Consider the following 13,149-nt stretch of genomic DNA (forward strand, 5'->3'; position numbering starts at 1 on the left):
CGTTTAGTCGATCCCGGTCTATCTGCAGTCCGCTTCTCGTCTGGCCTGATGACGGGCGTGCCTGTGCGTGCCTGAAGCGCCTTGTGACTCCGTCCCGCCAGGCGAACCAGTGGATCCGTCGGATGGAGGCCATGGACGGGCTGAAGGTGGCCAAGATGTCGGACGGACAGCTGCTGCGTGTGCTGGAGACCTGCATCCGGCTGGGGCTGCCGATGCTGATCGAGGCTGTGGGCGAGACGCTGGAGGCGGCGCTGGAGCCCGTGTTGCTGCGGCAGACGTACCTGTCGGTCAGTCCAGCCAGCCCGGCGGAGATGGACGCGGCCGTCAGCTCACAGACAGACCTACCTGTCGGTCGGTCCAGCTGACTCGACGGAAACGGACGCGGCCGTCAGCTCACAGACAGACCTACCTGTCGGTCGGTCCAGCTAACTCGACGGAGACGGACGCAGCCGTCAGCTCACAGACAGACCTACCTGTCGGTCGGTCCAGCTGACTCGGCGGAGACGGACGCGGCCGTCAGCTCACAGACAGACCTACCTGTCGGTCGGTCCAGCTGACTCGACGGAGACGGACGCGGCCGTCAGCTCACAGACAGACCTACCTGTCGGTCGGTCCAACTGACTCGACGGAGACGGACGCGGCCGTCAGCCCACATACAGACGTATTATCAATGACAGACTTTCAAGGACGCACCGTCCATGTCAAAATATAAATGACTACCTATATCGGCTAAGGGAAACCACGCATCGTTCACTATCGCTGGATTGTGGTGTGCGGCATAATAGCCCGGTTAGTTAATGTGATAAATTCTGGCTCACAGGGTGGAAGGCTGCTGATAAAGCTGGGTGACTCGGAGGTCGACTACGAGAAGTCGTTCCGGATGTACATGACAACCAAGCTGGGCAATCCACACTACCTACCTGAGGTGTGCATCAAGGTGACGCTGGTCAACTTCACCGTCACCCAGAGCGGGCTCGAGGACCAGCTACTCGGGTAAGTCGAGGCATACATCGGCAGCTGATCGCGTTGACCATACGTATGCTTATCGATCGTTGGTGTTGAGAAGAGCTTACCACTTAGCGTCATCGCAAGTTGTGCAGCCTGTGTGATGGTGACGGACCGGAACGATCTCGATGTGTCACCAGCGACGTGGTCCGCCTGGAGGAGCCGAAAATCGAGGAGACGAGGAACAAGCTGATTGTGCAGATCAACGCGGACAAGGCGCAGCTGAGATCGATCGAAGACAAGATCCTGTACATGCTCTTCACGTCCGAGGGCAACATTCTGGACAATGAACAGCTGATTGTCACACTGAACGAGTCCAAGGTATGGCGCAGCGGTGCTAAGTTTTGCTACCGGTCAGTATTGGCGGTCTTACTTGATGTGCTATGTTTACATACCACGCAGCCACAGTTGCTGGTAAGTTATGACATATACTGCAACTATAGGTAATATAAACACTAGACAGCCAACGAGCAACATGCCGATGCTTGCATTGCAAGCATCAGCCGTAAAAGAATGACTACATTTATCGGCCGCAGTATGTGTTTGATGGCGTCGGCCGTCGTCAGATAACGTCCCGAGACATCAGCATCCGACTGACGGAGGCCGAGTCGACGGAGGTGAAGATCTCGGCGGCGCGAGAGAAGTACCGGCCTGTGGCGCTGCGGGGCAGCATCGTCTACTTCGTCATAGCCCAGCTGGCAGATGTGGACGCCATGTACCAGTACTCGCTCAAGTACTTCAACCAGGTACAGGGCGTGCTGTGCCTGCAGCGGCCGGATGCCGCCAACTGTGGCGAATGGGGCTTCGTCGCTGCGTTCAGGCATGGAACTGGTGGTGGCCTTTACGGTGGCGGACGTCGATGAACGGGTTCGTGCAAGCATGACGATCAGGGCAGTGCTATGCTGGATGACGATTCGTTGGGAAACATTGTGCATCGTCTCACCACTTTCCCCGAGCCACCAATCACGGCTGTGCTGGTATAGGTTGTCTCATTGCCGGCAGATATTCAACTCTCACATCGAGAGCACGCGCAAGAACCCGGACTTGGAGGAGCACCTGGCTAACCTGATCGAGAACACCACCACGGCCGCTTACACGGACGTGGCGCGCGGCCTGTTCGAGAAGGACAAGCTCATCTTCAGCTTCGTGCTCTGCATAGATATCATGCGTCAGCGGGGCAGTGTGACGGACGCCCAGTGGAACTTCCTGCTGCGTGGCGCGCCTCACCTGGTGGAGGGGGTGGGTGGCTGGCACTGCCGCACGCGCTGACGAAGCAGGTCCAGCGCATTCTGTGGGAGGGGGGGGGGGGGTTGCTAGGAAATCTCAGCGACATTGGAGATTATGCCGATTTGGTTTACCGCCTGGCGTGGAGCGGGGCAGCGCGCTTCTTTATGGGTGGTGGACTTCGGTACCTAGTTGTTAGTCACACTTGACTGTATTCGCTTATGTCTGAGTTTCCGAACCAGGTATCGCTGAGGACTTCGCATCGTCTCACCCGAGTGGTATCCATAATGTGGACATGACGCCGTAAATTCCGTTTTAAGGAATAGTTGTGTTCTGCGTTTCGAGGCCTTGCGAACGCCTTTACCTAGATTCATACCTGACATCACAGGTACGGTGTGTTGCTTCTACGGCAGCCTATGATCCCAACGTGAAGGGCAAGCCACTCACAACACGCCCGCTGTTGTCGACCCACGCGATCGCACTGCAAAGGCCGCGGCCGCATCTCCAGCTCCAGTGGCCATATTCGCTGGAGCAGCTGGTGAAACCGTCCGTGGATGTGTGTCGCGGCCAATGATGCCGGTACGGGATGACACTGAGACGGGACGTCCGCACCGTCCCACAGCTGGGCGAGCAACCGTCTCCCGTCAAGTGGTACTCGGACGGTGACTGGAAGGGCATTCTGAGCCTGGAGCTGGCCTTCCCCGACCAGTTCACCCACTTCGCGAAAGCACTCACCGGTGGCCAGATCGCCGTCGTCATCGGCAATGAGACCATTGTAAGCTGGCGGGAGTGCACACAAACAGGAGCGTTGGCTTATCCTCTTCGTGGCTGAGTGCTTCGTCGTGGAACTCGATGGCGTTTTATCCTCTCATCGTAAGAGCCCACACACCCTCCGTCAAGGAATTCAGGCCTTCAGACCTTACCCAGCTGACATCTGCGGCCGTCCGTGATCTGTGGCTCTCCCCGGCCGCAGACGGTGAACCCAGAGGCGGCGGCGGGCTCGTCTCACTGGGACGCGCGGCTCACCAGCATGGAGAAGCTGCTGGCCGTGCGCATGGCCCGGCAGGAGCAGCTGGCGCTGGCCGTCACCGAGTTCGTGCGTCAGAATCTGGGCAGCGTGTTCATTGAGCGGCCGGCCATCGACCTGCCCACGCTGTGAGCCGCTGCCCCGCGCTCACGGCCGGCCGCGAGCTAGGGGGCGGGCCGCAGGCGGGGCTGGGACACCTCTCCTCCAACAACGGGACTTCCCGTGAGGGTGCATGCTGCGTGGACGTTCGCCCGTGGCATGCGTTTCGCCCAGCGTGTGACATTGGTCCGCCCTCCCAGTGTTCCCTCTGCCCCGTGACAACCTTTCCTTCGGCGGTTTGTCGTGCGTTGCATAGGGTTCCATCTCTTGTTCCGGTCCCTTCGCGTCGGTTTTTCTCACAACTTTCCATAAAAGTGGCCGCGGCCACGTCCGCAGCGATCCATCACCTAAGCTTACTTCTTTCGATGGTATGCTACCCAAGTTTTGAAGCTCGTATGCAAATGCCGTGGTATCCCTGGACCGTTGTACTTACCACCAACGCTCCAAACTTTAGGAAATAACTGCCTTGTTCATAATCTTTGCTGACACAGGTGGCTGGTAACGGTGGTGATAAGTATATCACTGTAGGGGAAACTGATTATGATAATCGCGCGAGCAATTCCAAATCCCAGCATTGAAACACAATCATCAACACTCCCCCGGCTGCTGTGCTGTTCGTTTGACCACAATGAGCTGGTGCTGTCGTGCGGCCACTAAAGGGCAGGTGCCTCACCGAGCGCCAGTCTTGTAACCCCTCCAGTGATACCGCGCCGCCGCCGCCAGGTACCCGAACATCGACCGGTACACACCGCTGATCTTCGTGCTGAGCCAGGGCACGGACCCGATGGGCGAGTTCATGGGGTTCACGCGTGACCGGGAGATGGAGGACCGGGTGGCGGCCATCTCGCTGGGCCAGGGCCAGGGCCCAGTGGCCGAGAAGGCCATCAGCGATGCCATCCGTACTGGCGACTGGGTCTTCCTGCAGGTGAGGGCTCGCCGTCGCCCACGGTGTGGGGGGGGGGGGAGGGGGGGAGGCCGCGCCGCCAGACTGGGTCTTCCGACAGGTGAGCGCTCGTCGCCGCCCGCGGCGGGGGGGGGGGGGGGGGCGCCGCCAGACTGGTCTTCCTGCAGGTGAGCGCTCGTCGCCGCCCACGGCGAGGGGGGGGGCCGCCAGACTGGGTCTTCCTGCAGGTGAGCGCTCGTCGCCGCCCACGGCGGGGAGGGGGGGGGGGGGAGCGAGCCGCGCCGCCAGACTGGGTTTCCTGTAGGTGAGCGCTCGTCGCCGCCCACGGCGGGACTGGAGCAGAACAGTTCTGCCAGACTGGGGCAGAACAGCCAGAGATGAGTTGGCTGACGTGCGGTGACGCGTGACTGATTGGGCTGGCTTTCATTACGTTATTTAAGGCCACCTATGTTGTGTTTGTGACAAATTCACCTTGCTTCTTTCCTCTAAGCCCTCATCCTTTAGAACTGACAGTAGTTGTGGGCGTCGCATTCACAGTATCCATCAGAGCGCTCGTTTGGGTGCGCCTGGCCTCGTCGTCAGCCATTCCCCGCGTTAAACACCGGGCAGAACAGCGCCGTCTGTCGCGGCCGCAGAACTGTCACCTGTCCGCCTCCTGGATGCCGTGCCTGGAGGCCATCATCAAGGACTTGCCGGAGTCGACGACGCCCGTGCACGAGTCGTTCCGGCTGTTCCTCTCGTCGATGCCGGCCAAGGCGTTCCCGGTGGAGATCCTGCAGAACTCGGTCAAAGTTACCAACGAGCCGCCGCGCGGCCTGCGCAACAGCCTGCGCCAGGCGTTCGCCGCCATCACGCCCGAGTTCTTCGACGACAACGGTGAGCACGCTCTCCGTCGCGCCGCTGTTTGCTGACGTGTGGCGTGGCCACGTGGGGCGCGAGGCAACTTTGATTGTGACCCGTCGTTTGGTGGCGGTCCGTACCGGTGACGTTCACGGCGTGGTTATGGGCCCAGAAGAACCGTATCGTTAATTCGCAGCCATGTGTGACATACTCACGTCTCTGGAGCTAGGGAGCAGCTCTAGGTGGTTCTGGCGCTGTTCTTCCGAAAAGTACGCAGCACGCGCCACGACGGTGCACAGACAGCGACTATCAGTGCCTGCGCCGGTGACTGGCAGGCTGTAGCGACGCCATGCGCCGGCGGGTGGGATTGGTGCGGAGATTGGCGTGGCGCGGCGGCCACGCCCAGCCAGCGGGCCACACTGCACAGGGTGGCCGACGCACCGCTGACTGGCGGCCGCGTCTCCGCAGTGCTGGAGATCAGCTGGCGCCGGATGGTGTTCGGCCTGTGCTTCTTCCACGCCGTCATCCAGGAGCGCAAGAAGTACGGCCCGCTCGGCTGGAACATCGGCTACGAGTTCACCACCAACGACCGCGACTTCGCGCTGGACAACCTGCGCCTCTTCTGCAAGGACGGCGTGATACCGTGGGAGGCGCTGCAGTACATCACCGGTCAGTGGGCCGGGCGACGCGCGCCGCGGCTGTCGGCGGCCGCCGCGGCCCGCTCCCGCGCTCACGGGGGCCCGGTGTCAGTACCGGCAGTGGTCAGCGCCCGGTGCCGTGCTTACACAGCCGTGAGGTTAAGTGGCTCTCATGTGTCCGTTCAGAAAGTGAGGTGTTCACGGGACGTGTATGGGTGGCAGAGAAGTGCTCATGGCAAGGAAGCTTCTGGGTGCTGAAACATGCCACTGGGAATCTACCTTACGTACGCTCATATAACTCATCGTTGTCATGTCCGTTAGCACCGTGCTGAACTGTCCGCTCAGTACATGTTCAGACTGCTATAACGCGGTGGCGCTGCGTTCCGCCGGCCCCATCCAGTGATGTGTTGGGTGTACGCCACCTCCACAGGTGAGATAACATACGGCGGCCGGGTGACGGACAACTGGGACCAGCGCTGCCTCACCACCATCCTCACCGACTTCTTCTCGCCCGCAGCCATGGATCCTGGTGCGTCAACACTGCCAACAGTGGACGCTACGGTTTGGTGGGACCGTCACCTCGGCGCAGCAATCCGTGTCTTGGTGTTTGTTTTGCACGCGGCCGTGGTAGCTAGTGTAAATGGTGACGTATACAATTCTGAAAAGGAGCTGCTATGTGCGACTGACTGCAGGGGCACCCTTGAAAAACTCGTTCTCAAATCAGCGTCATGGTGAGAGCTTCGGTGGACGCGCAGTTTCGGGAGATGGTAACAGAAATTGAGACACACCCGTGGTTACCACGCCCTCCAGCTGAAGACCATGCCCGGACTGCACCTGAATGCGCGATCTGGCCAACCTTGATGGTGGGTGTTGGACGCATGACGGACGTGTGTCCCCAGATCATAAATACTCCCCGTCCGGCATCTACTACGCCCCGAGCGAGGGCGGTCACCAAGAGTACAAGCAGTACGTCGACAATCTGCCCGTGTCCGACTCGCCCGAAATCTTCGGCATGCACGTGAACGCGGACGTCGTCAGCAAGGTGGGCAGACGGGCGTCACTGTCGGGGCCTGCTGTGTCATCTGCACCCGGACAACTTTGCCAACGACTCTGGCGGCCCGGCGTTGTCTACAGGGCCGTCTCGATGTCTGGCGCGTCTCGACGGAGGGAGGAGTGCAGCGTTCACCGCGGGCGCCGTGCGCGCAGCCTGTGACGTGCTGTGGTCTGGCCGTCCGCAGGTCCAGGAGACCTACCGCCTGCTGACCACCATCCTCAGCATGCAGCCGTGGCTGGCGACCAGCGGCGGCGGCGAGGGCAGCGGCGACCAGTTCGTGTACGACCTGGCCGAGACCATGGAGGGCAGGATACCCGTCAAGATTGACATGGAGGTCGCCCATAAGAAGCTATTTGAGGTCGGTACATTGAACCAGACTGTTCTTCACTGTCACGCTCAAGTGCCCATGAGATATTGGTCACAAACGCACGCTGCATATTTGGCCAGCTGTTTGCTGGCGTTGACAGCATTATCTCCGCTGATGAGCGTGGGCGGCGTGGGTGCGGCATCACGGCGCCGACCAGCACGCCTGACTGTGGCGTCGTCTGCCCGTCAGCTGGACGACCGCGGTCGGATGAACTCGCTGACCACGGTGCTGGTCCAGGAGGTGGACCGCTACAACCGGCTACTGCGCGTCATCCACAGCACGCTCGCTGACCTGAAGCGCGCCATCCGCGGCTTGGTGGTCATGTCCGAGGAGCTGGACCGCGTCTACAGGGCGTTCGTCAACAACCAGGCCAGTCGACCAGCCCAGCCGAGGGACGGGGCGGGGCCTCAGCTGCGGGCGGGGCTGAGCGCGGCGGTCGGACGGGGCGCCGTGCCTAGCCATCAGCAAAAGAGCCCGAACTGGTGTCAGACGTGCACACCAGGCTGGGTTTGTGGCAGGACCGCGATGTTGGTTATGCGAATCCACATCCCGCCGTAAGTCTGCAGTCGGCATAATTCAAGCATGCATCCATGTCGATTGGTGCCGTGAACGATACGGAACCGTTTAAGCAGTGAGTTTGCCTACTATCGTCAGGTTTTCGTCTTGACGAACACGTGCGCTGCATTAGATCCTGCATTGCCAGGCTCCCATAACTGCATGTCCGGTACCAGATTATATTTCTAAATGGGTGTGAGACCATTTTGGCGCGATGGTGACGGACCAACAGGGTAACGTCGGTGCTCCTTGGTTACGGAGAGCTCCACCTTCCCCAGGTTCCGGCGTTTTGGGGAAAAGTGGGTTACCTGTCTGTCAAGTCCCTGGGCAGCTGGGTGACTGACCTCATCATGCGAGTGGACGCCTTCGCGGTACGTTCTGTGTGCATCTACCGGCACATTTGAGTGTGGCACGTTGCACATCACTTTTCTAATTAACCTACAGATAAAATGAGATGCTAAACGCGGATAGTAAGGCTGGCGGTATCGCTTTTCTCCCCCGCATGGATCATCTTCTGAGCGTTGCCTAAGGATGCGCGGAGAATGTTGGTTAACATCACTTCCTCCCGCTGCGTTCATTAATCTTCCCCATATTTGTTTCACTTACACGGGATGCATGCCAGCATGCACAGGCTAGCACGTCATCAAGCCTAATGTCATCAGACTGACCTGATGACACCAATAACTCGACGATGAGCGGTTCTCAGCGGGGGGGGGGGGGGGGGAGTATGCTTGCCCGGCTCAGCCGAACAGCGCGTTGTCAGCGATGATATGTGCGGTTGGTGTCGAGCTCGGACGGGCTGACGACGCGTCCTTCCCCCTGACACTGACCGCGTGAGAGCAGGACTGGAGTCGGTACGGCCCACCTCCGTCCTTCTGGTTCTCCGGGTTCTTCTTCCCGCAAGGCTTTCTGACGGGAATTCTGCAGAATTTCGCCCGCAAGCACAGCCTGCCTATAGATCAGCTGCGCTTCCAGTACGAGGTTCAGAAGGTCTGGAGAGATCAGGTGAGCATGATTCCACTCGCCATAGCCCAACGCACGGCATCAGTGGCTCGCTGGAGTTAGCGAATGGGTTTATTTTCAGAACGGAATGGGACAGTCACAATGCAAGTGAACGGCGATTGGATTGCGTAGTCATGCACACCGGACAGTGATGGAGAGCGCACATCTTAAGCCTGGCGTGCGTCAGTGCTACGCGTGACGTTTAGACAGTGGGATGTGGTCATCTCACTGGGTGGTCCGCAGGCGGACATCATGAAGTGGCGCCAGGAGATGAGCAGTCGCGACTCGGCCGCAGCCAAGGACGACCCAGAGCCGGGGCCGTTCCACCGGCCCACCAGCGGCAAGGTGAGACGGCCTGCCGCGCCCGGCCGTCGACTGGGCGACGGCGCCGGCACCAGACCGTGCAGGCCAGGCGTACGAGCCTGCCGTCGTGCCAGGTCGCTGTGGAGTTCCGGGAGGTATTGGGTAGTGCTGGCTGCAGGCGAGATGTTCCAGAGGCCTATCAGCGGGGGTGGGGACAGCTGTTTGCACCGCCGACGTGTACTAGCTACGTGGCTGAAGGGCGTTTACTACCTGGGGAGCTGACGGGTCTTTGCTGGTTGGGTGGGTGACGGGTGTTAACGCCGCCGAGGTGTACCAAGTGGGTGGCTGACGGGCCTTTACGGGTTGGGTGGGTGACGGATGTTAACGCCGCCACAGTCCACTAGCTGGGTGGCTGACGGACGTTTACACCGCCGCGGTTTACTGACTGGGTGGCTGACGCGTCTTTACTGGTTGGGTGGGTGACGGATGTTAACGCCGCCACAGTCCACTAGCTGGGTGGCTGACGGATGTTTACGCTGCCACAGTGTACGAACTGGGTGGCCGACGGGAGGTCACGCCGCCACGGTGTACCACCTGGGTGACTGACGGGTGTTGATGCCGCCACGGTGTACTAACTGGGTGCCTGACGGGTGTTTACGCCGTCAAGGTGTACTAGCTGTGTGGATGTGGATGACGAGCTGGCCGCCTGCACTGCAGACGTTCATCAGCTGGGTGGACGACGAGCTGTCTGTGCCCGAAGAGGGCCTGCTGATACACGGCCTGTTCATCGACGCTGGACGCTGGGACATGGACAATATGACCCTCACGGACCCCCTGTTGGGTGAGCGAGGGCACAGAGCGGCTGGCGCACGCTGATATCTGCCGATATGATATCTGCCGGGGTCATCATCGCCGGCGGCGGGTCATAGCCGCGGCCTGGACGCCCCGTCTCGGCACTGGACCGTTGTGAAACTCTGGTGAACCGCGCCGTCGCCACTGACAGCAGCGGTCACCTTCTCTCTCTCTGATAGGGCTCTTGTACCGGACAAACGGACCCCACCCGTGCACTGAGCTGGCTCGCTGTGTGGCTCTGACGTATGCTTCTGCGGTCAGACGCCTCACGTGGCGAGGCGGCGTCCACCAGTTGTCGCTGACGCCCCGCCTGCTCGTCCGCAGGTGAACTGAAGGCCACGCTGCCCGTGCTGCACGTGCTGCCGGCGTTTGAGCACGTGCCGAACCCGACGGACTACTCGTGTCCGACGTACCGCACTCCGGTGCGAGCAGGTGGGTAGCGCCGACAAGACCGGTAACAGCTGCTGACGGCCGTCCAGCCGAGACAGTCTTGATGCGCGCTGCGATCCGGCCCACCGGTCCGTATGATCATCGCGGGTAAATAAGCCGGACTAAAGGGGTATGACGATGTGTCCGTCCGCGGTAGCTGCCTTCCGCACGCTTGGTAAATGTCAACACCGTTCGGAGTCATATGGGGTCACCTGGGTTCGAACGTGCTCTAATCGCAAGTGCGTGGTCTCTGCCGGAGGCCCATCCGACTACCCTATGTTCTCGTCCTCGCTGTCTTTTGATTCCCTTGGCAGGAAAGGCCGATTGGGAAGACCCGGGCCGAAGGCTTAGTTTACCGAGGTCTTGGGGTTCGTTTTGTGGCTCATAACGTGCCAACCCTCTCCCGGTTATACCAATCACCCCAGACACTGGCTAACGGCGGCCAGTTCGATTGCAGGCGTCCTGTCAACCACCGGGCACTCGACCAACTTCGTGGTGGACATCCAGCTGCCGTGCGACCAGCCGGAGGAGCACTGGATCACCCAGGGTACGGCGCTGCTCACCCTGCTGCAGGACTAGCAGCCGCACCCGGCGGCCGGCTGCTGACGCCGCGGCAGCGGGGCGGCCGGCGGCGCTGACACGAGGTGTAGCCGAGGAGCCAGCTGGGCCCGGCCACCGCAGGCAGCCAGTTCGAGCTTTCTCTGCTGGAAGGCATGTGTATAAAATCAAGGCGCGAGGTGCCTTGGATGGTGGAGTGGATGGCGCCTAAGGTGTCTACTTCACCCGAAGGTGTGTTGAACATTTTGTGATTGTTTGAGCCTATTGTTGGGTTGAATTATGAGAATCTACCGTGATTGCTTCCGGGAAGTTACTGTGCTCTGCTCGCTTGACCGGACTGCGCTCCCGCCGTCATGTACCCATTCCTGAAATACAGAATGGTATGCAGTCTCCAATGTTGTTATAAACGTGTCTGATGCACGATGATGTATTACACTGGTATGCACACTTTAACTTAACATTGCCTGAACATCTGCATACAACCGCAGAGAAACGCCAATCTGCCATGTACGCCATGTTTGAGGTGAATACCCACGCGTCCAGCTCAAAATACCGTACAACGTAGGAGATGCAAAATAGCGCGATGAGCACGACTGCAAAAAGAAACAAGACAAAAGTTGCATGGCGGCTCTTCACACCAAGAGTACGCATACGAACGGCATCAAGTCGCCACATTCTGACAGTCATCACGATCACTGTTGCACACCTCAGAGCACGAAGTCGAGCGGCCGGTTGAAGCCGCCCTTTCTGTTCATGTACTGTCGGTAGCGGCGCTTCAGCACGACGTGCACAGCTCCCTGGTTATTGCCATCTACCTTTTTACCTGCAATACACAGCCGTGTCACGGGCTAGAAATACACGTGGCGGCTCCAGTTCAATCGACCATGGGAGGCAATAAATACCCAACATCATTGTCATGACCGAGTTAGATATTATTTTAACCCTAGATTTCGGCCTCTTATATATAGCTGAGCCCTATCGAGTTATTCAGTCGGACCACACCCGAATTCCATCGTCTTTTGCTCAAAAACATCGTAAATGATTAGAGGAGTCATGTTGAAGCGCTAGAGGCTTATGAATCCCTCTGGCAAGGCGACTCAGGCAAACGGCGAATGCAAAACGATATCACGGATCATATTTGTGTTCCTTTGAATGCTGCTCCTAGTTTGGATCACGCTAACAAACGAGGTCGCTAGAATACACACAACCAAACGAGATTTGTGGAACTAGTACACGAATGTGTTGTTCAAATATGGTCACTGCAGTGTACATGGCCCGTGAACTCTCTTAAGCAATGGGAAGTCTTCCAACGACAAATCAAAAAGCACTTTTTATGCACAATTGGGTGTAGCTCGACGTAGGCATTCCGGGAACAGAAAGCATGTAGGAGCTCAGTTAGATACTTAAGAGATCCAGGGCTGGGCCTGATACTGAAAAATATTACCTTTCGTTGTGTCGAAGCCACCAAATCCCATGACCTTCATCATTTCTATCTCCTCCGGAGACTTCCCTTTGAAGTCCTCCTCTGAAACAAAAGTTGCATGATTAATTTACTCCTCAAACACACGACATCGCTTAAGACCGACGTCCCACCGTTTGATCGTCCTCAAAACTAGTCATCGGAGTCAACATTGACGCCACCGCCGTAAAACGATGCCAAACTGTCAGGAGTATTTGTGTTCAGTGATATGCATACAAAGCTGTCGGAAAATTTTTGCTCGATGAGCACTGATTCCGTGCTATGTTGAAATGCGTGCAGGTCTTTATGGAGTCGATCGGAGATCAATCGAAGAACAAATCGGTGCAGGCATTTTTGTTGTTGATTCAACATTTACAAAGGTAATGATAAACGGTTGTAAAAGTGGACGCAAACGACTTTCATTAGTCCCAGTCACCCAAATTTTGGCTCACTTATCCCTCAGTGAACATCTACGCTGATGTTCTGGTTCCAATTGTCAGGTCTGCATTTTAGCGGTGCTAACGGCAAAGTGAGCCGCACACATTATGCAATGACGTTACCAAAAAGCGGTGAACTGTGACGGATAAAGTCGCACTCTTACGTGCGATTAGGACGAGATCAAAATCAGTGCCTGAGCACCGAAGTCCCCTTATTATACAACCCAAGTCACCGATGCCTTCCCACCAGACGCGGCCCTGAACAAGCTCTCGCCGTACGCAGATGGGTGCCTCACGGACGCCTCACAGGAATCAGCCCCCTCTCCCACCTCATCACGCCACGGTGGAGCAGCACCAGCCAGGTGCATACCAGCGCGGCGCCCAGCGGAGCACGTA

At 58.5% G+C, this 13,149-nt stretch overlaps 2 protein-coding genes across 2 annotated transcripts; one reads left to right on the forward strand and one right to left on the reverse strand.

The window, feature by feature from the left end:
* Window positions 1–101: 101 nt before the first annotated feature.
* Window positions 102–11,272, forward strand: LOC119112184 (dynein heavy chain 6, axonemal; the record flags this gene model as incomplete). Its single annotated transcript, XM_037236256.1, is given in 20 exon segments — window positions 102–287; window positions 821–993; window positions 1,146–1,326; window positions 1,572–1,751; window positions 2,008–2,244; window positions 2,852–3,004; window positions 3,203–3,384; window positions 4,079–4,280; window positions 4,895–5,135; window positions 5,568–5,768; window positions 6,168–6,266; window positions 6,637–6,779; window positions 6,976–7,149; window positions 7,348–7,527; window positions 7,992–8,084; window positions 8,557–8,718; window positions 8,959–9,060; window positions 9,736–9,859; window positions 10,195–10,302; window positions 10,757–11,272. Coding segments are annotated over 20 exon segments (3,243 nt in total), but the record flags the coding sequence as incomplete, so codon positions are not given.
* On the reverse strand, window positions 11,269–12,382 carry LOC119112186 (U4/U6.U5 small nuclear ribonucleoprotein 27 kDa protein; the record flags this gene model as incomplete). The annotated part of the gene is given in 2 exon segments (XM_037236258.1): window positions 11,269–11,680; window positions 12,302–12,382. Coding segments are annotated over 2 exon segments (197 nt in total), but the record flags the coding sequence as incomplete, so codon positions are not given.
* Window positions 12,383–13,149: the final 767 nt, after the last annotated feature.

Source organism: Pollicipes pollicipes, unplaced genomic scaffold (assembly GCF_011947565.3).
Source record: "Pollicipes pollicipes isolate AB1234 unplaced genomic scaffold, Ppol_2.1 Scaffold_7261;HRSCAF=8764_pilon_pilon_pilon, whole genome shotgun sequence".
NCBI lineage: Eukaryota > Metazoa > Arthropoda > Thecostraca > Pollicipedomorpha > Pollicipedidae > Pollicipes > Pollicipes pollicipes.